This window comes from Boleophthalmus pectinirostris, unplaced genomic scaffold (assembly GCF_026225935.1).
Source record: "Boleophthalmus pectinirostris isolate CB_2022bp ecotype Guang Dong unplaced genomic scaffold, ASM2622593v1 HiC_scaffold_20, whole genome shotgun sequence".
Classification (NCBI taxonomy): Eukaryota; Metazoa; Chordata; class Actinopteri; order Gobiiformes; family Gobiidae; genus Boleophthalmus; species Boleophthalmus pectinirostris.
In genome coordinates this window covers 20,392,307-20,415,825 of record NW_026571153.1, presented here as the reverse complement: position 1 = coordinate 20,415,825, position 23,519 = coordinate 20,392,307, and the positions used below count along the sequence as shown (strand labels likewise).

General features: G+C 39.9%; 4 protein-coding genes across 4 annotated transcripts; 1 reads left to right on the top strand and 3 right to left on the bottom strand.

The window, feature by feature from the left end:
- Nucleotides 1-1,464: 1,464 nt before the first annotated feature.
- Nucleotides 1,465-7,004, bottom strand: LOC110172038 (chromodomain-helicase-DNA-binding protein 3). The gene is made up of 5 exons (XM_055156338.1): nucleotides 6,280-7,004; nucleotides 3,878-4,005; nucleotides 3,591-3,785; nucleotides 2,659-2,786; nucleotides 1,465-1,774 (listed from the first exon to the last, which is right to left on the bottom strand). The coding sequence occupies exons 1-5, from the start codon at nucleotides 6,446-6,448 to the stop codon at nucleotides 1,513-1,515; spliced, it is 882 nt and encodes a 293-aa protein (XP_055012313.1). The 5' UTR covers nucleotides 6,449-7,004; the 3' UTR covers nucleotides 1,465-1,512.
- Nucleotides 7,005-9,917: 2,913 nt separating this feature from the next.
- naa38 (N-alpha-acetyltransferase 38, NatC auxiliary subunit) lies at nucleotides 9,918-11,447 on the top strand. The gene is made up of 3 exons (XM_020937772.2): nucleotides 9,918-10,030; nucleotides 10,432-10,600; nucleotides 10,848-11,447. Exons 1-3 carry the CDS (start codon nucleotides 9,992-9,994, stop codon nucleotides 10,970-10,972), a joined length of 333 nt encoding a protein of 110 aa, XP_020793431.1. The 5' UTR covers nucleotides 9,918-9,991; the 3' UTR covers nucleotides 10,973-11,447.
- A 287-nt stretch (nucleotides 11,448-11,734) lies between these two features.
- On the bottom strand, nucleotides 11,735-17,383 carry dnajc3b (DnaJ (Hsp40) homolog, subfamily C, member 3b). Its single transcript, XM_020937771.2, has 12 exons — nucleotides 16,928-17,383; nucleotides 16,416-16,526; nucleotides 16,200-16,324; nucleotides 16,041-16,115; nucleotides 15,699-15,842; nucleotides 15,048-15,229; nucleotides 14,765-14,884; nucleotides 14,584-14,689; nucleotides 14,400-14,520; nucleotides 13,839-13,971; nucleotides 13,607-13,755; nucleotides 11,735-13,008 (listed from the first exon to the last, which is right to left on the bottom strand). The coding sequence occupies exons 1-12, from the start codon at nucleotides 17,010-17,012 to the stop codon at nucleotides 12,857-12,859; spliced, it is 1,503 nt and encodes a 500-aa protein (XP_020793430.1). The 5' UTR covers nucleotides 17,013-17,383; the 3' UTR covers nucleotides 11,735-12,856.
- A 674-nt stretch (nucleotides 17,384-18,057) lies between these two features.
- On the bottom strand, nucleotides 18,058-22,803 carry cldn15a (claudin 15a). Its single transcript, XM_055156339.1, has 6 exons — nucleotides 21,892-22,803; nucleotides 21,045-21,209; nucleotides 20,318-20,399; nucleotides 20,133-20,242; nucleotides 18,910-18,916; nucleotides 18,058-18,378 (listed from the first exon to the last, which is right to left on the bottom strand). Exons 1-6 carry the CDS (start codon nucleotides 22,106-22,108, stop codon nucleotides 18,288-18,290), a joined length of 672 nt encoding a protein of 223 aa, XP_055012314.1. The 5' UTR covers nucleotides 22,109-22,803; the 3' UTR covers nucleotides 18,058-18,287.
- Nucleotides 22,804-23,519: the final 716 nt, after the last annotated feature.

The following is a 23,519-nucleotide window of genomic DNA, read 5'->3' as shown; positions in this document are numbered from 1 at the left end:
ATAGGACTCCTTCTTCAGCTTGACAGCATCCCTTACTTCCGGTGTCCACCACCGGGTTCTGGGGTTGCCGCCGCGACAGGCACCACAGACCTTACGCCCACAGCTCCGAGCGGCCGTATCGACAATAGAGGCTGAGAATGAAGCCCACTCGGACTCCATATCTCCAGCCTCCCCCGGAATCCGGGAGAAGTCCTCCCGGAGGTGCGAGTTGAAAGTCCCTCGGACAGAGGGCTCCGCCAGACGTTCCCAACAGACCCTCACTACACGCTTGGGCCTGCCAGGTCTTTCCGGCTTCCTCCTCCGCCAGCGAACCCAACTCACAACCAGGTGGTGATCAGTTGACAGCTCAGCCCCTCTCTTCACCCGAGTGTCCAAGACACGCGGCCGGAGATCAGATGACACGACTACAAAGTCGATCATCGACCTCCGGCCTAGGGTGTCCTGGTGCCACGTGCACTGATGGACACCCTTGTGCTCGAACATGGTGTTCGTTATGGACAAACTGTGACTAGCACAGAAGTCCAATAACAAAACACCGCTCGGGTTCAGATCGGGGAGGCCGTTCCTCCCAATCACCCCTCTCCAAGTGTCACTGTCGTTGCCCACGTGGGCGTTGAAGTCCCCCAGGAGAACAACGGAGTCCCCGGTCGGTGCACTGTCTAGTACCCCTCCCAAGGACTCCAAGAAGGCCGGGTACTCTGCACTGCTGTTCGGCCCGTAGGCCGACACCACAGTGAGAGACCTGTCCCCGACCCGAAGGCGCAGGGACGCGACCCTCTCGTTCACCGGGGTGAACTCCAACACACAGCGACTGAGCTGTGGGGCAATGAGCAGGCCCACACCAGCCCGCCGCCGCTCCCCGCGGCCAACGCCAGAGAAATGGAGAGTCCAGCCCCTCTCAAGGAGTTGGGTTCCAGAGCCCAAACTGTGCGTGGAGGTGAGGCCGACTATATCTAGTCGGTAACGCTCAACCTCCCGCACAAGCTCAGGCTCCTTACCCCCCAGCGAGGTGACATTCCATGTCCCCAGAGCTAGTCTCCATGTCCGGAGATCCGGTCGCCGAGGCCCCCGCCGTCGACTGCTGCCCAGATCTCTCTGCACCGGCCCCATATGGATCCTCCCGCGGGTGGTGGGCCCACGTGAGGACGGCCCCACGTCGCTCCTTCGGGCTGAGCCCGGCCGAGCCCCGTGGGGGGAGGCTCGGCCACCAGGCGCTCGCTGGCGAGCACCCACCCCAGGCCTGGCTCCAGGGTGAGGCCCCGGTGACGCCAATCCGGGCGACGTAACTGGCCTTGCTCGTACACTCATATTTGCATTACTATATTTCTATATTTTTTATCTGTACTTGTACTTATACATTTATATAATTATGCCTTATTTGACACCTGTCTCTTGTTATTTTTGCTACTTATTTTGGATTTATTATTACATATATATTTTTGCTCTTTGTTATTATTTTATATTGTGATGTGTGAGCTACTGTCCAAATAATCTACAGCCGTCCTTGCTCCATTAGAAGTGTTTGAGCAGTTCACCTTTGCCCTCTTTGGTCTTGGCTTTGCGGATGGGCGGAGGCTGTGGAGGGGGCTCTGGAGAAGCGGTTGCTGCAGAGACCTGCTCGGCAACAGCGATGGCGGCGGCGGCGGCAGCAGCGGCGACGGCAGCAGCGTTTCCTTTGAAGGGGTTGTTTGAGCTGAATTCCCTCCACTTGGCCCCCAAGATGGTCATCATCTTTGACATAGGGATCTTCGGATTCTTCTTTGCTATCATCGGCCTGCACATTACAAACACAGAAACTCATACCACCACATTTATTTTTTTAATAGGCAGAAATCATTCAAGATTTTCCTTCCTTGGTTTGGCCTTGAAACAGTTTTGACTTGCAAATGAAGAGATGTCTTTTTTTTAAATTGAATTTATTGTACCAAAAAGTAGGCTACATAAAAATATCTCAATAATATTGTTATCGCTATATAAAACACAGTTATCAACAATCGCATATTTTTTTCATATTGTGCAGCCTGACTACATATGTAGCCAAGTAGTTCCATTTGAAATCCAAAATAAGGAGAAATAGGTTGAGGGAGCTCTGTTAAGCTATTCAGCTTGTGCAAAAGAGCATAGCACAAAAGCATAATGTCCAAGGATGTATGTACATGCCTCAAGCAGTTTTATCACAAATGTAATATTATATGGAAGGATCCTGATATTTAAGGCCTCTTTGTCTCACAGTAAGAAGAGAGACTATATACTGTGCAAAATACAGGACTATGAGAGCAATCATAATCAAATACAATGTTATATTTTCAACAGAAGTACATAAGAATTTCAATGGCAAATAAAATGGTGGAAAATAGCAAATTGCTGATAAATTTATATGACATGGATAAAACAATTTGCAAAGAACTAGAGTTTTTGCCAAGTTGTTTTATTCTCAATACATATTCAGAAATGCATGAGATTCTTATATTAGCTCAACAGGTCGTATTTCAGTCTTCCAGTTCATTTTTCAATTATGTTCAATTATGTTCAATTATGTAAAATCTAAAATAATCTAAACTGTACATTTTGATCTGTATTTTAGTGTCAATTGGTACATATCCAATTACATATTTACTTTTTAATTAATCAGTGGCACTTTTCAAACAATATAATTACCGCATGAACTGGCTGAAGGCTTTGTAGTTGGTGAGTTCTCTGTAGTCCTCCTCTGTGAAGGTATGATCAACATCCTCCAGACCCCACTCTTTTGCCAGTTGGGCTGAGGTTTTCTGCTCAATGGGTTGCTTTAGGACAAAGAAAAAACAAGACTCATGATTAAAAATATAATAATGCTGGTAATGGAAGTATGCTATGGTTCTTGTTTTAAGCCCCAAAAAGCACATTGAAAAATGAAAGATTCTGTGAAATACTGTAATAAGTTTGGGTTTATAAAGCTTCTGAAACACTTTAAAGGTCCTATATTAAGCAAAATTGACTCTTGGGAGCTTTTAGCCATGTTAGAATGTTGTTACCTTATCAAAAAAATTCCCCAGAGTTGTTTTGTTTCATTCACACATGTTTGAAAAATAATTTATTATTAGTCTGTCTACATCTCCAAAGCTCAAAATGCTTTGTTCCACCTTCTCATGACATGAAGCAGGAGTTTTCAAGTTAACAGCTACCTTTTAAATTTTGTTCAGTAGAGATTGGCAATTCCAGGGCTGACAGTATCCGAATGATTCTAGTGAAGGCGTATGGAGTTTAAAAACACAGTGAAGCAATTCCTGTGTAACCACATGACATCACAAGGTGGAACAGGATGTTTTCAGTTTGAGAGAAGAACTCAGCCTAAATATGCAGAGTTTGTGTGTTAAACATGAGTGAATGAAACAAAACCCAATTCCATGTTTGTGATGAAACAATACTGCAACAGATAGATAGCGCCATATGGGCCCTTTAATTAAAAGTATAGGTGGTTGTCAGTTACCACATGCAAGATTCCAACTTAAAATATATGGATTTTTGAAAGTTTATGGGAAAAATCAATGGAAAATTTTCTTCCGGTAGCAGTGAGTGAGCTTCATTGACTTGGGTAGCAAAACATATACCTTTGTAGTCTCCTCTTGACTGCTATCCCGGTCTCCATCATCTTTTTTCTTCTTTTTTGTTTTCTTTTCTTTGCGTTCTTTATGTTTCTTCTTTTTCTTTTTCTCCCCAGATCCATAGTCACTGGCTATACTGTCCGAATTGTTCCCAAAGTCCCTGTCTCTTTCTCTGTCTGAGTCTCGTTCTATATCACTGTCCTAGAAAAACACAATACAGGCTCAGGCTCTTAATACAGTTGGATCTAAAACAACACATAAAATATAAAATAAAGGAACACAAACAAACGCACAATCTTTTTTCGCTTTTTTGTTTTTACTGTTTTGCCATCTTTCTCTTTCTTCTTGATGTCTTTCTTTTTTTTCGGACGGCCTTTTTTCTTTATGGGAATCTCTCTGTCTGATAAATCACACTCATCACCTGAAAGGGAGAGCAGAGGGTTAAGGAAACAAACCAGCACTCTGATTTATGGACAATTCATCCACAACAGAACTCTGACCTTTGACCTTATCTGAATGATGACACTTGTTAAATTAGATACAGTTTGTTTGATAAATGCATCAGCAGCGCATGGCATTTCAACACAACAGATACAACAGACACAACTTATAAAGAAAAAATTGATTCTGTTTTATAAGTAGCTAACACAAACTATTCAAATGATTTTAAAAATATATGACAAATGTCTAATCATCAGCATAACCCATACCCTTAGCTTATTTTTTCTGATGGAGGTCTTTAAACTTATATATCAACATGGGGATATGCAGGTGACACCACCAGGCCAAGTTACAGGCTCTGGATAGACAAGCTCTACCGCTCAGTCACAGTGAATAGCCTATATGCAGGTTTTTAAAGTCATATTGAGGAACATTCCAGTGAAACCACCTCCACCAAAAAGTTACATAGTTCACCTTTAAATGCATAGAGCCAGACTCCTCGATGTATCACTGCATTTCTAATATTGAATATTGAAAATAGTGAATGTCTGAGTGAGCAAAGGAGTAACTAACAACATTCCCTTGGTGCAATATCATAACCGCAGGGAAGGCAATTAAACTTGCAACCTGACCTAACTAAAAACGCTACATACACAAGAAGCACGAGAGATAGTAGTGCCGTCTCAGCTTCAGAGAAATGCAGTAAAGCATAAAGCAGAACCCAAATACGGGCAGTGATTCGCTGTTCGCTCAGCCTGTTCGCTACAGGCTGCGTTTTGTCGGTTTTATTGTTTGCCTTTGTCGGTGCGCGCTCCCACCACCAGCACCGACTGCCTCCCCCTCCCCTCCCTCACCCATTAAACAGGCAGCCCCGCTTCCTCGCGCCTCTCCGTGCAGCGCGCTGCCGCTTTACGCAGGCCGGGGGCGGCAGCAGCGCGCACGCGGGAGTCGGTGATGCAGAGGCCGCTCGTGCCGTGATGTGATGAACTGGAACGACTTCCTCTCTCTTCTCGCGCTTTAATTCCCACTATGGGACAGCAGCCACTGATGTGGCCGCTGCGAGGGGTCGCGAGGGGGTGAAGGCCCTCAACGGGAAGCCAGACACTAATTCATCTGTCGTGCACGGCGGCGTGTCTCCGGCCAATTAACTTGAGTTTCAAACAAGCAATGGTTGCTTGCAATTGCACTTTGCACAATGCACAATGGAAATGCACTATCGATCCAATAGTAAGGCTATTTATTTTAGTTTCACTGGGCACTTTCACTGTAACTTCTTCAACCAGAAACTTCCAGAACGTCACATGTATTCAATCAATCATCTGCTGCAGGTCAATATGGCACCAAGTAAGGAGAGGTCCAGTACCTCGCAGAAAGCAGTGACAAGTTTGACATGATTTGGGGTGCGCTACTTCGGATGGAGTGCTAAGCTGCTACAAAGGAGAACAGAGTCTCTACATATGAGAATAGACTCTTGCCTACAGAATAGAAAGCATAACCACATTGTCCTATATTGACCCGTCAAAGAGGTACAAAGACGCGGGGGGCAGACTGCATGTCTCACGCCATGATTTCACACTAGTCACCGGCTTTATGTGTGCACAGCTAAACTAGACATCATCTCCATGAAGGAGTAGCCTATACAGCCCGGGGCAGTGGGAGTCCATATTGGTGCCAGTCTTTCATGCCGAGAGCATTTTACCCTTCAGGGCGACCTTATTACCCCGCACACGGGCTCATTTACATAGATGACATGCATGTCTGCGAACTGCCAAGGGCTAGAGACAATAAAGGAACTAGGAGGAACCTACAGCGGACGGAGTTAGTTTGAACTTTGTAGAGATGAGCTGCGTGGTATGGGGAAGTCATTTGAAGAACTTGGATATAAAAACACAGAAACACATGTGTCTAATATTAGACATCTGACAAATTGCACGAAGTGGTTTGTCATGCATGCACCCTTTTGCAAGAGATCCGACTCGCGAGTATCGCTGCCGAGGAACCTATGAATGATGTTAATGGGGAAAAACTTCTTGCATCTTTTGGAAACATTCTTGCACAAATGCAAAGGGATTTCTGAATTCCCTGCACCAACTCGGGTCCTGCTTGGGTCTATGAGCCACATCGCACAGGGGAGCTCACGCACGGACACAAATTTAAGCTTTGCCGCTACTTTTAGCGGAGCATTTAGCGGAATGGGCAGTGTTTTTATTTGTTGTGCGCGCCCCCGGCTGCTCGGCCAGCTTTCGTACTGTACCTGGCGCGCCAGTGGCGGTTGTTGCAGTTTCCCGAAGCGCTGCCGGTGAGTTTATGTCGCTCGTGTTTTCGTCTAGATCTCCCTCGTCGTCTTCTTCATCAAAATCCCCTCCCTCGGAATTAACCACCATGCCCTCTTCTTCCTCACAGGAGCGGAGAGGAGATGACATTATATTCCTGTCATTGGCGCCGTCCTTGTATTCAAAAAGCGAATTCTTGTCCGATTATATGATATTTATTTAATATTCAAATCGGCACAGAAAAAAGTGGGGGGCGTTTTGGAATATTTTACACTAGGCAGAGCAACAAAGATGGCCGCCCTCTTATATTTATTTTTTAACAACCCCCCCAATAAGAAAAAATCCCCTTACATAAAAAATGGCTGACTATATTATTTCAGAACGTACCCCCTCCTCCTTTCTCTATCTCTCCCCGTCTCTCTTTCTCACTCTGCGCGCCCCCTCCCTCCATAAAAACGTACACATTGTTACAAGAAAAAAGGGGTGTGTGGCTGCATGTAAGTTATATTGTTAGTTGTTTGTTTCTCTTCCCGTTTGCCCCCTCCCTCTCTGGATGGCTCCCCCCTCAAAGTCCAGATCAGTCACGAACCCGGCCGCCGACTTGCCTCGCCTGATGTCACTGTCACTTGCAAGATCACAACACGCAACACCTCTCGCTTTCTGCATTGCACAAATCTATCAAATATGGCCACCGTACAGTCTCCGGGGCCCCCACCGCTGTAAAAAGAATTATTTTGGAGCAGCGGGGTTGTGCGCGAGTGCTGGGGAGGGAATGAGCGTGAGGGGGGTTGGGAAAATCTGCCGCAGCCATGCCCAGACTTACATCAGATTGTATTGCTTAAAAATTAACTACTTGTGGTGGGGAACAAAACAAGACAGGGTATACAAACTCCCATTCTCCCTTACAAATCCTAACATTAACCAACTCACAGGGCACAAAGCATCCCCCAAATGCAGGTGTAAAAATCCAGTCAGTGAAATAGTGAGTACTTACTGTATTAGAAGCCTTCCCAAAGCAGCAGCCTGTGTCAACTGGCAGTAAGGCCATGGGAATCCCTAGACCCCAGCCAGCCCGGGGTGGCTGCACAGGGCACTCTTGTTTTGACAAAAGGGATTGCAATTTGCATGTCATATTTCACATCCAAAGCTCACTGCATCACCAGGGTCAAACACAATGGAGCAACTGCAGGCTATATACACTTTTATTTTAATTTGCATTGAGAGTCATTTGCAACTAAGTGCTATAGGTTTTCACACCTATTTAATGTGCCACTGCAATATGCATAAACCTGTGTTAAATATGGCAGCTGACTGTAGACTTTAGCATACACATATACATCGTGTGGTTCATTATGTTAATTAAAAACATCCAATATTTGAGAGACCCACGTGTTGTCAATGTTGTGTGGGTTTGATTATTCTGTTGTTACAGTGTATTAGGCTACAGATTTAAGATTAATTAAATAGAATCGCTCATTACTATTTGAACTGATGTTAGGCCAAATATTATGACTGCAGTTAAAATGTAATAATCTATGGTGATAAAGTTACCTATGCTCTTGAGAATGCTGAATCCTGGTGGTGACTGGTTTGCCCTCATAACTACACCTCATCATGTAGACAAGCCTCTGAGACAGCCTGGCCCACTTCCATGTATTCTGCTCGGCTGCAACAGGTGTCGGCATCCTGCTGCCACAACAGAGAGGAGAGGAATTTGTTAGTGCCTGATCCAATGGCCACATCTGCCAAGACCCTCACACAGACAGGGACGATGCTGTGTGTGTGAGGCTGGAGACCCCCGCTAAGCCTCTGGCCACAGAGGAGACGACGGCTGCCAAAGGCTGGCTAGACAGCTTCAGAAATACCCCCGGTGTCAGTGAAGCTCGGTACATGACTGTGCTCAAGTGTCTTACTATGTCTGTGCGAAAAATGAAGCTGTGTTCTTCTCATAAGCCGCAGGCCCTGACACAGTGCTCCAGTGAGAAGCAGTGACTCCCCTCTCTCTCCCAGCACCCCGTGTCCGTTTGGCAGGGAGACATGCCGAGGATGAGAGGGAAAAGCGCCTCCCCTGGGTGCTGCACACTCGCTAACCCAGATTTTATTCAGTGTGACACAGAGGAAGACACAGCTCCTGTGCACCATTCAGAGCCGAGCTGTCTGAACTGAGGTAACCCAGAGAGAAGAGGAGACAGTCACAGTACAGGCCAATGAAGGGACCATGGGGAGGCCTGTCACCATAACTAAGAAGTGTTATATATTGTTGAAGTAAATATAGATGATAAACTATAATACTGAAACTAATTGGTGCCACTGACACAATAAATACAACACGATTTAAACCATAAACATCTAAAATATTGTTAACAAACCATGAACTGCAATAAATACATACCAAAATGAAACACTTAAATAGTTTGCATCTGTAATGAAGTTATTCATTCAACGTTAAATCATCTTAAATCTTATTACATTACATTACATTATGACAGGTATAGCCATGGAGAGTTCATATATTATTATTTACACAGGCATCACTAGGATCATTTTTATGATCCTAGTGATTACATAAATTTTTGTTAAAGTGCAACAAAAATTAAGTCTTTTCAATCCGTGCAGTAGGAACATGAAGATTCAAAAGATTACGTGACCCAAAGTCTTTCTCCCTATGAATGTATTGCTTTGGTTCGGTTTCATTTTAATATTAGTTTGTAATTTTCATTTCTGCATAAATACATCAAGTACACCGATGTTATAACCAAATCATACTGACATGGGATTCTGTAACAAATGATCAGAGTTGGGTAGAACTCAGTTACATTTACTCAGTTACAGTAAGTACAGTACTACTCTGTTGTAGCAAAGAAACTACTATTAGTACTTTACGAGCAGCGTCCTTTTAATGTTACTTGAGTAATATTTTTATTGAAAGAAACAGTTCTCTTTCTTGAGTCCTCTTCCCAATGTTGACAATATTAAATTATTTGAACATTTGTGCTTCTTGCACCACCCATTCAGATATGATTTAACTTTTCCTAAGTTTTGTGGCTACCTTTTGAAACATCAGATTTTGTGCATTATTTAATGATTTACTTCTGATTACATTAACTTTAAATGAATCAGATGTAAGACTTATGTCCAGTTAGTTAGGTCCATTTTAGGCAACTCTACACACCTCTGCAAATGACAATTTTTACATCAACTGCGTTAGTAGATTTTTACTCACTTTAATAGGCCTATTTGCATTCGTGTCCTATCGGCGATGAAGATAGAAAGATATAGTTTTTTTTTGTTTGTTTTTTTTTGGTTTTTTTTAGGTGATTGTATTTTTAAGACACAATTAGTAGTTAGCACTAAATAGTCTCCCTTCTCTTTGGTTGATTTTCTCATATAATATACAGTTAACCAGAGTGGCTAAAAAGAGCGTTTCAATTAGCATCTGATATTGAATTTTACACTCCCTAAAGCAATAATGTAACATTAGTCTATAATTAAACATACAAAAAATCTACCAAATAATTATAATGTAAGAATACAAACATACTTCATGAGATTTGTGTATTCTTAATGCATCGATTACTGTTTTTCTTATAATTAGTTAAATTGGCTAAATTATACAAGAGACAACATCCGGTTTTTAAGGTCCGTCAGAGAAATGCTTCCGTCAGCCAAATCAGGCGAAGGAAAAGGACAGGAATGGCAGCAATGTTTGAAGAAAATGGTCCTTCGACGCACGTAAGCCACAGTTTATTTATGAAATTAAATTCATTGTGGCACCGATAACTTAGTAGGAATTTGTTATTCAGTACGTGCATCAATACGATGTTTGAAATGAGTGCTGTATTTGTGTTAGCTACTTTCTTAGCTACTTGCTAACTAGCTGTAAAATATTTTCCCATATTTTACTTTACGATGAATGAGATGTGAATTCTCCATATGAAACCTAATTAATTAACCAGAAGTTTCAGAAATATCTTATTTTGTTTTGTTGCAACATCTTCAGCACATTAAGTAGGTGTGTCATACATGCATATTATCCTACATAGTACATGTTGTACTGTATATTTGTATTGTATCTGAGAGTTATTTATTAGAAAATAGGTGTGTCACTGTATATTTTTCCTCTGATTTGGCAGCCAGTAGTGTCTTCACCATCCCAGGCCAGACAAAAACTAGAAGGACTTCTCAACAAGAATATGAGGATCCGAATGACAGATGGACGGACTTTGGTTGGACTTTTCCTTTGCACAGACAGAGACTGTAATGTCATTCTTGGATCAGCACAGGAATTCCTTAAATCTACAGGCAAGTCTTCTCCAATGACCACATACATCCTACAGCACTTTTGGTCATTTGGATGTTAAATTTAATGTCCACTTACAAATAAATGATCAGTAATGCAGTTCCCATTTGCATCTGCTTTCACTGGCTTTTTAATACACCATATACTTGCTCTGTAATCAAAAAGTCACTTGAAAACCCTTCACTATATACTGATTATATATTAAAAATCAGGCTAACAGTTATTTGTTTGTGTTCTTTCCCTTCTTAGACACATTTTCCCAAGGTGAACCTCGAGTCCTAGGACTGGCTATGATTCCAGGGCACCATGTTGTTTCTATTGAAGTGGAGGCAGACAGTCTTGAGGACACACAAGGCTTTGGAGTCAATCACTGACACATCTTTTCCTGCTGGGATTACATTAGGCTCATTGAAGATGAGCAAGGTGGCCTCCTTCACCCACCTTCATGGACTAAGTTTGAAGGCATGATGGGAAATGTAGTGCTGTCTGCATGTGAGTCTTGACAGTGGACTGACAGTGATTTGGCCTGATATGTTTTAATCAGAAACACGATGCCCTGCAGCTTGGCAGCTTTCCTTCCCTCTTTCTCAATCTCATCTCTCTACAACATAAATGCGTAAAATGAGACAGATAATGCCCCTTGTGTCATATAATATAGACAGCATGATTAATATATGATCTTGATGAGTTAAAAATTATTTTCACCACAGATCAGGCTTAAGCACATAAATTCTACTGTGAGCTCTGTATCTTTTGCCATGGTGGTACATGGGGAAACTGGATTATGCATTTAAAGTTTTATGCAGTTTTATTCAGTGCAACACTTGAAATAAACTAAAAATTTCCTTACACTTTGAGTCTGTGTGATCTGAAGCTGCCTTGCTGTTCTTGGTCTTGTGGAGTGTCCAAACTGATTTCATCCTTCTCCTCCCCTCAGCTCCAGGTGCAGATTTTAGCAGTTTAAACACCCTGTCTGGGCAGTAGTCTGTGGATGACAGATACCAGACAGAAAGCTCAACTGGACTTGGTTTCAGTTTTCATAACTCATCAATTTCAAATTGTCAACAGTTGACACATATTGTGTATGTTTTTTTTTTTAATGTATTTTTTTTCCAGTAAGCTGAATAAAATCTGTATAGTTTGTAAAACATTTTATTTAGTTTACTTGAGCTTACCAGCCCAGTTATATGTGGCATATTCAGTTTATTGCCACTATAGTACCCACCCAACAGTAAAAACAATGTCAATGATTTAAATATACATCACACAGGGTTCACATAGTCGAGCAGTTGATACTTGTTTTAAAGCGTTTCAACAGCTTCTACAATGTAGAGCTGACAAAATAACTTACAATTTGTCTTTTCATTTAAACATACCTTTAAAAGTGTACGATTTGCATCACATAACAGTACGTTTCTAGATGTGCTCAATTCAAGATCAGTAACACTGACTAACCTGAGTGCAGAGATCTGTTTGACCTTTACATGAATGAGGCTCTGAGCCACTGGAGTCACACAATCTGCTGGGTAATTCAAAGGCTTTTATAAAACCTACAGTAACAGCTGAAGAAAAAAAAATAAATGGAGTGGCTGGAAAAAAAAAATATCCGATTTTGTTTTCATGATTGCAATGGTGTAATCCATCTATAAAAGCATCATGCTGAAAGTGAGAAACCTTTACATTGTTTTCATGATGTTTGAATCTGTCCCTTGTTTTATTTATAAATAAGTACTTCATCAGGTGTTGATGTTCTAATAAATCAATTAAATTACTTCTCAAGAAGTAACACATAATATCGAGAGTATTGAAAACATGACTTAAAGTAATGGATTAATGAAACCACCCAGGATTTCCAGAATCCTCTTTGCCATCATAGAGACAAATGTCACGTCATCAAAAGTGCTGAACAGCAAACTGAAAATTCCACTTTTGGGAATACTGTAAGCAGGAAGCCTATGACAATGCAAACAATGCAGAAAACTCCTCAGAAATGCACCTTTAAATGGCACAAAGAAATGGTAAATTCTGTAAAACGGTACACAGTCTCGAATGACACCAAGGCTTGATTTTCTTCAACCACAAACCTTGGCCAATTCAACGGTTGCTTTAAAAGTCCTGTGTTTTTGTAGCCAGTTGTCAGTCTCTGAAAAAAACAACAACTTTGATCCGGAGTTTGTAGAAGTCCAAACTCCATTAAAGGCATAACAATCCAACATCCCATAAACGCAATAAAAAAAAAGTCTGCACAGAGCTCATCTCTAATTGTACTGGAACTTAAAATGGAAGCTGCCGCCGGACTCAAACGGGTTGAAATGGAAAGGCCAGCCTTGTCCACCGTGTCCACCCCCTCCGCCCTGCTGGTTCTCTGGATCAAGAGGATCTTCTCCCTGGTCAAACTTCTGCCTCATTTCTGAAGAAATATAGAATATCCAGTCAATTTCAGATATAAAAAGGCCATATAATGAAGAGTGAAATTTAACAACAACAACATTATAACAGATCAGGAAATAACATAAAATGGGCCATATTATGTTATTTCCGGATCTGTTATAATGTTGTTTCCTCATCACAAATAAACCTGGAGTTGTGTTTTGTTTCATTCACACATGTTTAAACACACAAGCCCTGCATATTTCAGTTGAGTTCTTTTGCCAAACAGAAAACACTTTCTTCCACCTTGTGATGTCATGTGATAATACAGGAAGTGCTCCACTGTGTTTTTAAACTCCATGCACCTTCACTAGAATCATTTGGATAATTTCTGCCTTGGAATTGTCATTTTCTACAGAAGGTAAAAGGTAGCTGTTAACTTGAAAACTATCACTACATGACATTACAAGATGGACCAGAGCATTTTGAGGTAAAAATAGGCAGTCTAATAATAAAAGGTTACTCAAACATGTGTGAATGAAACAAAACAATTGTTTGTAAAGATGAAACAACATTCTAACATGGCTTAAAGCTCACAGCTGTCAATTTTGTATAATACCTTTAGTGACATCTCTTACCTGGGTCTGTAAGCACCTCCTTAGCAGATGCAATATCAATGAATTTCTTTTCTGCTTCCTTCTTCTCTGATTCTGATTGAAAGTTATCAGGATGCCACTGTTGAGCCAGCTTTCTATAGGCTTTAGTAATTTCTTGTTTATTAGCATTTCTAGGGGGAAAAAATGACTTGAGTTCAATTTTCTTTACAACATGCTAGAATTCTTGTAGTCCAGGATAACTTCGCTTCTTTACCTGCCAACACCAAGAATTTTATAGTAGTCCCTTTTGCGTGAAAGTTTCAGTAGTTTCTGTGCCTTTTCCAGTCCTTCCCGAATTTCATTACTGTCACCATCAAACTCCCTTGCCTCTTGATAATCGTCCACAGCTAAAGGTTATAACACACAATTATACAAAAATGATCATTCAAATTTCCACTGCTCAACTTTTCTGGTGGAGGATCTGCTACCTCCTTGTCTCCATGGAGATGTTATGGAGATGTTATGTTGCCTGGAATATTCCATAGTATGATTTTAAATATATACATCTAGCATTTATTCATTATGGGTGGTTTATTGCTCAAAAATACAGTAATTCCTTCTGTGAATAGGGGTGACTCTTCACAGATCTGAACTGTAATGTGGCGTAGTGCTGTAACCTGCTTGTCTCCCTCGTGATTTATAGGTTTAATCTATACTGTGGAATATTTTAAAGCAATAACATTTGCATGGAGACAAGTAGGTGGCTGACCCTTCACTAGAAATGTTTCATAATGCATTTTTAGCAGTGTACATGGCTCTAAATCTCTGATTTTACCTTTTTCATATTCTTGATTGAGAATGTAAGCTTCAGCTCGATCTCGAAGAATATGAGCATTGCGTGGATCTCTCTCGTGAGCTTCTGAACACTCCTCAATGGCTTCTTGGGCCAATTTTTCCTGGAGGAAAAAATTTTTTTTTATCACATTTATTTTTTTTAAATGTATAAATAATGTATTTACCTTTACTAGGCAGAAACAGATCCTCTCTTTTGCAAGGTTAGTGTAGTACATAACATTTGGCTCAGTCTTCATCACTGATTCATATTTTTCAATAGCTTCGTGAAACCTAAGAGCCACATCCAGAGAAGTCAGACAATGTTGAACAAAAAAGTACAAAAATAAAAATTGTGAGAGAACAGACCTTTGCTCCTGAATGAGCTCTTCTGCTGAATCAAGCTGCTTGCTGAGTTTTTTCACCTGTCTGTAGTGGCTCAAACACTCTTTATCATCTTGGTCCAACTTTAAGCACTCTCTAATCTGACTGCACAGAAACAATATGTAAAGTAGTGAATGGCAAGGCAAGTTTAAATGTATAGCACAATTCGTACACAAATTAATTCAAAGTGCTGAATGGGAGTTAAAGCAACATCCAAATCAAAATGAAGGACTTTGCATGGCTTAGTTTGTTTATTCGTGTAACTTACTTCAAAGAGTCATGGTGTTCTCCAAGACTGTAGTGCAGCAGGCTCAGCTTCAGGTACGCAGCACGGTTGTCATTGCGGAGCCTTGTGGTGGGGGCCAGATCCTGGATGGCTTTCTGTGGATCTCCCATACGGATATAACAGTCAGCTCTCAGTTCACGTGATTCAGGATCCCAGGGTGAAATCTAAAGGAGAGGGACACTTTTAGTAATTTGTTGAACCTAAACAACACATTTTGTACTAGACCTACACAGGTTAAAGCCACACTGTGTAACTTTTTTAGGTGGGGGTCCATCACCTGCTAGTTTCTATGGAGATGTCACTTTTCTGCCTGGAATGTTCCACAGTATGATGTTAAACAGCTCTACCTTACATTTATTCAGTTACAGGTGGTTTTAAAGCTCAAAAATGCTTCAAAAAACAGGCACTCTGACTGTGACCAGGGTTGTCTCTCCACAGATCTGACCCGTAACTTGGTCTCGTTTGGTTTCCATAAAGATAAAAAGGTTAAGTACCATATTGTGAAACATTCCAGGCAAAGCAATAATATCGCCATGGAGGGCACTCCACCAACAGTTGCACAATGCACCTTTAATTATGTAATAAAGCACTATTTTTTTAAAAATACTGTACAACCAAAATATGAACACACACCTCTATGACCCGTTCAAGCAGGTGAACTGTGGTGCTGTAGTCGCCTTGGTGATATGCAGCATGTGCCTCCTCTTGTAGCTCCTCCAACTCCCTTGTCTTCTTCAACTGATCGTGAGCTTCTTCACTTTCTGCATTGCGCTGTAACTGCAAGTGGACAACAGAAAATACATTCAGAAATATTTCTTCAGACTCTCACTGACAGTAGACAAGTAGTAGTAGTATTCTCATGTTGGGAAACCAGTTGTCCTAGCTCAAGAGCAAAGCTGCCATGACCGAACTACTTAAAAACTTGTCATCTCTCATGCTTTACGTGAAAGCTTATTAAACAAACAAAAAACATACCACAATCTCAAAGTCCTCTTGGGCTTCCTGAGTGTTCCCCTGTTTCAGTAGTATATTCCCTCTTTGTAGCCTTGCCTAGGAAACAGAAGATTAATTATAGGATCATAACAGAAAAAGATCTGTCTTTAATCTCATGAAGTATAGTGGATTTGTATGTACCGCTAAAAAGTCTGGCTTGAGTTGAATGGCCCTGGTCAGGTCTGGCAGTGCAGATTTGGACTTCCCCATGGCAAGGAACACTGCTGCCCGTTTGTAATAAGTCAAGTAATTTTTAGAATCCCCTTCTAACAAAGCACAAAAACATAATTGTAAAAGAGGTTATTAGCACCAGTTAGTAAATGACCTGTGGGAAACGCGCATGCCGTGAAACCTTACCCACTGCAGAGTGGTAGTGGGACAGGGCTTCAGCCAATTGACCAGCAGCCAGGAGTTTGCGGCCCATCTCCAAGTGGTGCTCAATCTCAACCTGTGTTGCTCCTAAGACACCTACAATGCAAAAACAGACTATAGCTATTTCATTTTATTACCGGTATCTATATTTATCAATGTGAAACCTTATATGTTGCAGTAATATCAGGTTAAATGTATTTCGTTTCTTATGGCTATTTGAGTAAACTTCCCAAGTGCTACTATGAATAATTAGGGGCTCAATCATTTAATAGAATGTTAAAACATATACAGACATACAGAATGAGCCCTATTTCAGAGATACACTCCAACACTGTGCATGTGTGCAGTTTCCTCATGATGATAATCTCAAGGGGACATATTGTGGCAGCTTAGAACCTTAGAAGTGTATAAACAAAGAAACTCCTCACTCACCAACTGCCCTTAGCAAATAGCAATATCCTTTTTTTAACATGTTGGTAACCCGAACCCGGACTCACCGTCCAGCTGGAGGTCCAGGACGACACAGAGCAGTGACAGAGAGCAGAGGATTCCGCTGACTCCAGCCCGCCGACAAGCCTCCATTACCGGCTTTAACCGCACCGTGACAGCAAAGCAACCCTCTCTACCGATCAACTAAAGATTTATGTCATTTACCCTGATGTTCTTCCTAGTAATTCATCCTGCATTCAGTAAGATCATCAGGAAGAACAACGGCAGAATAAGAAACGACGGTGTATTTACAGTCCCGCTGTGCCAAAGGTCCGTGCGGAAAAGCTTCTCAGCGAAAAGGTTCCTTTTGTTGTAATGTTTGTATTTTTAAATATTTGTCTGATTAACTAGGCTTCACTTGAGTTTTGACACATTATAACAGAGAGACTAAGCAGATCAGCCCCTTTAAGAAACCTTCTGGTATTGAGCGCACCGGACACCAACACCGCCACCCTCCCTTTCTGTCCTACATTCCCAGGATTGATAGGGATTGGGCCGCCCGCAGCACGTCCGGGTTTGTCTCAAAACGTGGGCTGCTCTTATTGGAGGGATTTTTTTAACTCACACTTTCGCTTGCGGGCCTCAGATGCAGTGGAGGGTTATTGCTTATAAGATGTACAGTCAATGCAGTCACTGGTTATCACTAAGCATCAGAGATCAACTGTACATCAAGTCATCCTTTATTTTTGGCCCTCGCCACTAACAAAGTTATTATCAATATTACTATGTTATTTATGATAAAAGTTTTTTTTTTTTTTCAACAAAACAAGAAAAAGAAAAAATGTAATAATAGTAGTAGTATATTCATGATAATTAGACTACATAAACAATTTTATATAAATAGTCTATGGCAATTACCCAGTGGTGAAATAATAGAATCAAGTCAGAAACATGCCTTTTACGATCTTTAAAGGGGTATTTTTGGATATAAAGCTATATTAAGAATTTATTGTTTTTAAGGAGTAGGCCAGCCAATTTGTTTATTTATGTAGTTTACGTCTGACATGTGACTTAGCCTGTAGTACAAACTGAGTTGACCACTTGACTATTGTTATAATGAAATACCCACAATAAAATAAATAAATAAATAAATAAAAAGTTTCAGCCGATTAATGGATTTCCAGAATAGTTTGGACCTGTTTATTGTGTGCATTTGTAAAAAAGAAAACAAGAAATAAAACATTCTTGTTTAACAAACTAGAAAACTGTACAGCACAAATACTCATGTCATGTGCATGACATGATTAGAGTAAATAAATCAAATATAATACAAACATATTAGGCTCAAAATCATCTCAACTTTGTACAACATTTTACAAGATCTTCTCCAAAGCAGCAGCCACCCAAAGTTCAAGCCTGATCCTTTTTTCAGACATAGGCATTGCGTCCGTAAGTACTGGCAGCCGCACTCCGGGCAGCCCCAGAATAGACAGTCCCCCTGCTGTGATATGGCAATGGACTGAATAAAACAAACACACACATACAAGATTGTGTTACATGGGAATAAAAGTAATCAGTGAGAACCATTCCTTGTAGGCCCAGGCGGAAATAGACTCCATGTGCTATTGTAATTTTACTGTGCAGATAATTCAGACACTATATTTCTATATTTTATTTGTACGTGTTCATGTATATTTATATAAATATGTCTTATTGACATTTTTTTCTTGCTGTTTTTGCAACTTATTTTGAATTTATTATTACCATTTATATTGATGCTCTTTGTTATTTTGTTATTTTTATTGTGATGTGTGAGCTGCTCTGTCCAAATAGTCCCTTGTGGATCAATAAAGTTTGTTGAATTCTAAGACGTTGAGACTTATTGGACATATTTTTTGTTTTTATTTATTTTCATTCATCTCTAACTGTAGATTTTTTGTGTTGGTGTGGGGTAAAGGATTAGGTAAAGGAAGCACTTAATGACACTAATGTAATTTGTAATTTGTGTGTAATTACTTGTAAAAATACAAGTAGACCATAAGTATATTACGATAAATCTAAAAGTACAATTGTAAATGAGTACATTGGGAAGTCCTGTTATTCCAAAACGATGTGTTTTTGCTTAAATGCTTGACGCTTAGTTACAGTTCTCATAAGTACCACTAAGAGGCGCTAAAGAATTACAACTGGTCACAGCAACAATCCCAACAGATTTTTTTGTTGTTAGTGGGTCCCCAAATGTTAGAATAATTTGGTCAGATGAATACTTATGGGCCTTTGTTTAAACTTACTGCTATGGACCCAGAAATCACATTTATTGGTCTTGGTTTTGCCTAGTTATCAATAAGTCCTTTGTGAAGTAGGACTGTCACGATAACACATTTTGAAGCACGATATATTGCTTCAGCGATATACTGCACTAAGCACTCATATTGAAACTACTTTATGCCACTGTCACAAAGCAAGATAATCCCAGTAAACAAATTTCTAAATATACAGTATCATTAGAAAACGTTATTTTACTTGTATATATACATCTTTATAATTATGCCTTATTTGACACCAATCTCTTGCTCTTTTAGCTACTTATTTAGAATTATTATTACCATTTATATTTTGGATTTTTGTTATTATATTATATTGTGATGTGTGAGCTTCTGTGTTCAAATAATTTCCCTTGTGGATCCACAGAGTTAGTTTAAGTTTCATTCAACAAATAAATGGTAGAATGAGCCAATAATTAGCCATAGCAGTTATGTATTCTACCCTTTACAGCTCAAATCTTACTTTATAACATAAAAATGGCAAAAATCTCCCAAAAAGGCCCAAAAAGGTCTAAGGCTAATATATATTGTGCAGCCGAGTGGCTATTTCACCAGATGTGAATGATTAACAATTTTAAGGCAAAAAAGATTACCAAGAACAGCATAGTAGATAAGTAATTAATCTTTCCAATAGTACGTAATGACATTATAAAGTAATAAAAATAATAAAAACAATATCAACAACATAAAAGATAAATTAATCCAAATTTTTGTTAATCATTAGGTATTTCATCATTTGTACTTGGATTCATATTTTAAACTGCATTATTTTGTGCTGTGTTAATGGTTTACCACAAAGTTTGGATAGATCTGAAATCAACAATACAACAAACACCCTCCTTTCTTTTGTATTGCAGCGTTGGCTAGTGTATCTTGTGTAGACTTATCAACCAAACTAACAGAGATAGAGATAAAATGGATGCAGATTACACACTTGGAATTGTCGAACTCACCGTTTCATCTAATCCTAATTTGCAGGAGCAGGTAAGACACGCCCCGCCTGCGATGGCCAATACCGCAGAGCACCAACCAATGTACAGACCCTCTCCTATTTCATACCTGCCACATAAGACTCATATCAGCTGGAAATTCCATAGCGTATGCATCCTACAACAGATTGGCTCAAAAACTTACTTTGTTCCAACATAGAGAGGATTAAAGAAGTCTTGGGTGATGTTGAAAGCATACCATGACACAGACACCATTGTGCACAAACCTTGGAGTAAAGAGGGAAAAAAAAAGTGTAAATTTATTGCTGCTTTTTATTTGTACACACATAAATGAAACACTGTGCTCAGGTCTTGGTTATCAGCAGCAAAGGTAGAAAAATAGAACAATAAATTCAAGAAGGCATATCACTAAGATGCAATAATGATTTGACAAGACTTTTATGCCAGAAGTCCTTTCCACTGTTTCTATGAGACTGAGATCAGTTTGTAAATTGGTTACATAAGTCTTAACACACTATTTGAAGTTGGGTTTTAATTATCACTCTTGTATTGTATTATTGCTATGTACTTAGGACATATAAAACTCATAACTTTAAAGGTGCATTGTGTAACTTTCTTCATGGAGATATTATTGCTTTGTCTTGAATATTTCACTGTATGGTATTAAACCTTTCTATCTTCGTGGAGACCAAACCAACCCGAGTTACAGGTTAGATCTGTGGAGGGGCGACCCCGCTCACAGTCAGAATGTTTTTCTAGGTGTTTTTGAGCTATAAAACCACCTGTTGAATAAATGTAACATAGGAGTGTTTAAGGTTAAAAAAAGTTTTAGAGAGGATAAAAGTTTTCTCAAATTTTAAACAAATGCACTCTACTGCAAAGAAAAACTGGATCTAAAACATTGTCCTTACCTTGCAGAAGGAACAGAACTCCAGCCGTCCCTGCGATTCTTCCTTTGAGCACGTAGTTTTCTCCTCCAGCTTTAGAGCACTGGATCCCAATCAGAGCAGCCACCAGCCCAAAGGACCCCAGCACTATGGACGTGATCATCAAAGCACGAGACGCCTGGATGTAACCTGGATACAACATGAAAACCCAACAACACAAAGGGAAGATACTGTTTATCTCCTTTACAAACCATGGCAGATAACCTCACTTAAGAAGATACAAGAGCTGTCTCGTGATGTGCATGTGGTAAGTACAAATATTCCAAGGACTTATACAGCTATGTAACACAATTTGTATTAGCAATTTTTCTTTTTACATTATTTTGTGATGTAGGAAAGGTAGCAGAGTGGGTGTTTGTCTAGTGCCCACTGTTAAAGTTGTTGTGTAATTGGGTAACTCTTCACCCACACTGCCACCTCCACTCAGACTAGTGGCTGCTTGTGTTAGGAAGGGCATTCGGCGTAATAAATAAATCAAGCAATCAAATACATGGTGTGAATGATTTAATGGAAAAAAATAAAATAGGTGCACATTATCCTCCAACTGCTTGTCTCCATGGAGTTTTCAGCATTAAACATATCCATATTTCTTTTATTAATTTGCATGTGTTTAAATCAATTAGAGTTTTAATACCCTGAAAAACATTCTTGCTTCTCCATAGATCTGGCCTGTAATTGTAATTGGCCTGTTGGTGAAACTTGTGGACCTTTCGATACAAAGTATTAACATCTCCATGGAGACAAGCAGGTGTAGTGTACCCTCCACCAGAAAAGTTTCACAGTGCGTCTTTAAAATGAACATTTAACATACCGCTCAGTGCCAGCAGAGAAGGAAACTCCCTGCAGTTGTGGACCCCAGTTGAGTCAGTTGCACAGGACATCCACAGGTTCTCGTAGATGGTGGAGGTGGTGATCACATTCCCATCCACACTTGAGGTCCTCCAGTAGCGATTGGGCAGCGCCACCCCCACCATGACCCAACCAATGAACCCCAAAATCACAGCTACCACTTCCACAATTGGATCCATGACCCCCTTAGGTCTAGCAATCACAGAAGATAATCCAGATCTTGGTGTCTAATTTGCAGAATAAGGCAAAAATGTCGTAAAATAGATCGATGTGGTTGGGGTGAAGTTTTCAGTGACTGTCTCTCTCGTGATGGTGTGAAATGTGTCCACCTCGACAGATATGTATAATCATTTATATGAGAACACTCCTCCCCTCTTGCTCACAGTGTGCTTTTTCCTTTGAGTTTTTACACCCCTGAAACTCAACAGGTGTTTATCGGCACACTTGGGTCCAATGGTCATGTATTGGTCCCAATTACACCATGCTTGCATTGTTTAGTATTGCTTTATTCAAAATAAGTCACCTTTTGTACTTAATTTTAAAAAGGGAAAATTATCAGGAATTTTTCATTTTTAATCCAAAATGTGAGTTACTTGAAAAAAAAAAATAAATAAATAAATATTTGATAAGATTGGCATTTAAGACATTACTTTTGTGCTTAAAAATTCTCTGTCCCTGTCCCACTTGTCGGCAGCTCATTTTATCATATTTTACCACCCCTTTTGTATCATAGGAAATGGGAAACAAGCTCAAACAATGTGTCAAACAATAGTGAACACATGTGTTGGATGGGGGGTCTGGGATTAACCCTACAGTGGCTGGATATGTATTTTTGAAAGTATACACTGCAAAAAATAATATCTATGGAAGTTTAAATTCAATTTAAGACAATTTAACTTCAGTACATTTGACTTTACATCTACCAATGAAATAAGCTATATTTTTTCTTGATTCAAGCTAAATAAGATTCTAATTTAGTTCTTTTTCTTATCTTTTATGTAACAAGATGTATTTTCATATTTCAAGTACAAGTCTTGTTCCACTGGTAGATAATTTTACTTATCGTGTGAAATTTATTGAAATCAAGATAAAAATTTTCTTAATTCAAGTAACTGTAACTGTAAACTGTAAGATTTTAGTTTTTGCAGTGTGAAAGTTAAGATTCCAGACTGTTTATTTATGAACTACTTTTAAGTTTGAAGTCATTGTCCACTATACTGATATTTAAAATTGTAAACCTGTTAAGAATGAAATGAATGGAAAATTTTATTCTGAACACAAAGCAGATCTTATTAATTCACAGCCACTACTGTCAATAAAACTGACAGAACAATGAGGAGTCCTGTTACATAGATGATGTATTTCTGTCGATATAAAGGGCAATTACAATCAATGTTTTATCATACTGATTTGTCCTCCTCAAGGTCACTGTGACTAAGCACCACTCCCTCCCTGTAGTATTATTATTTTGGAAAGGTGTCAACACGCATCAGTTTTAGCAAAACTCCCAAAAAGATAAGGATTATAAGGAGATAGCCGGTGGGTCCACTAAGCTGTGCCTATGTTAACTACCCAACTGATAGCCAAGTC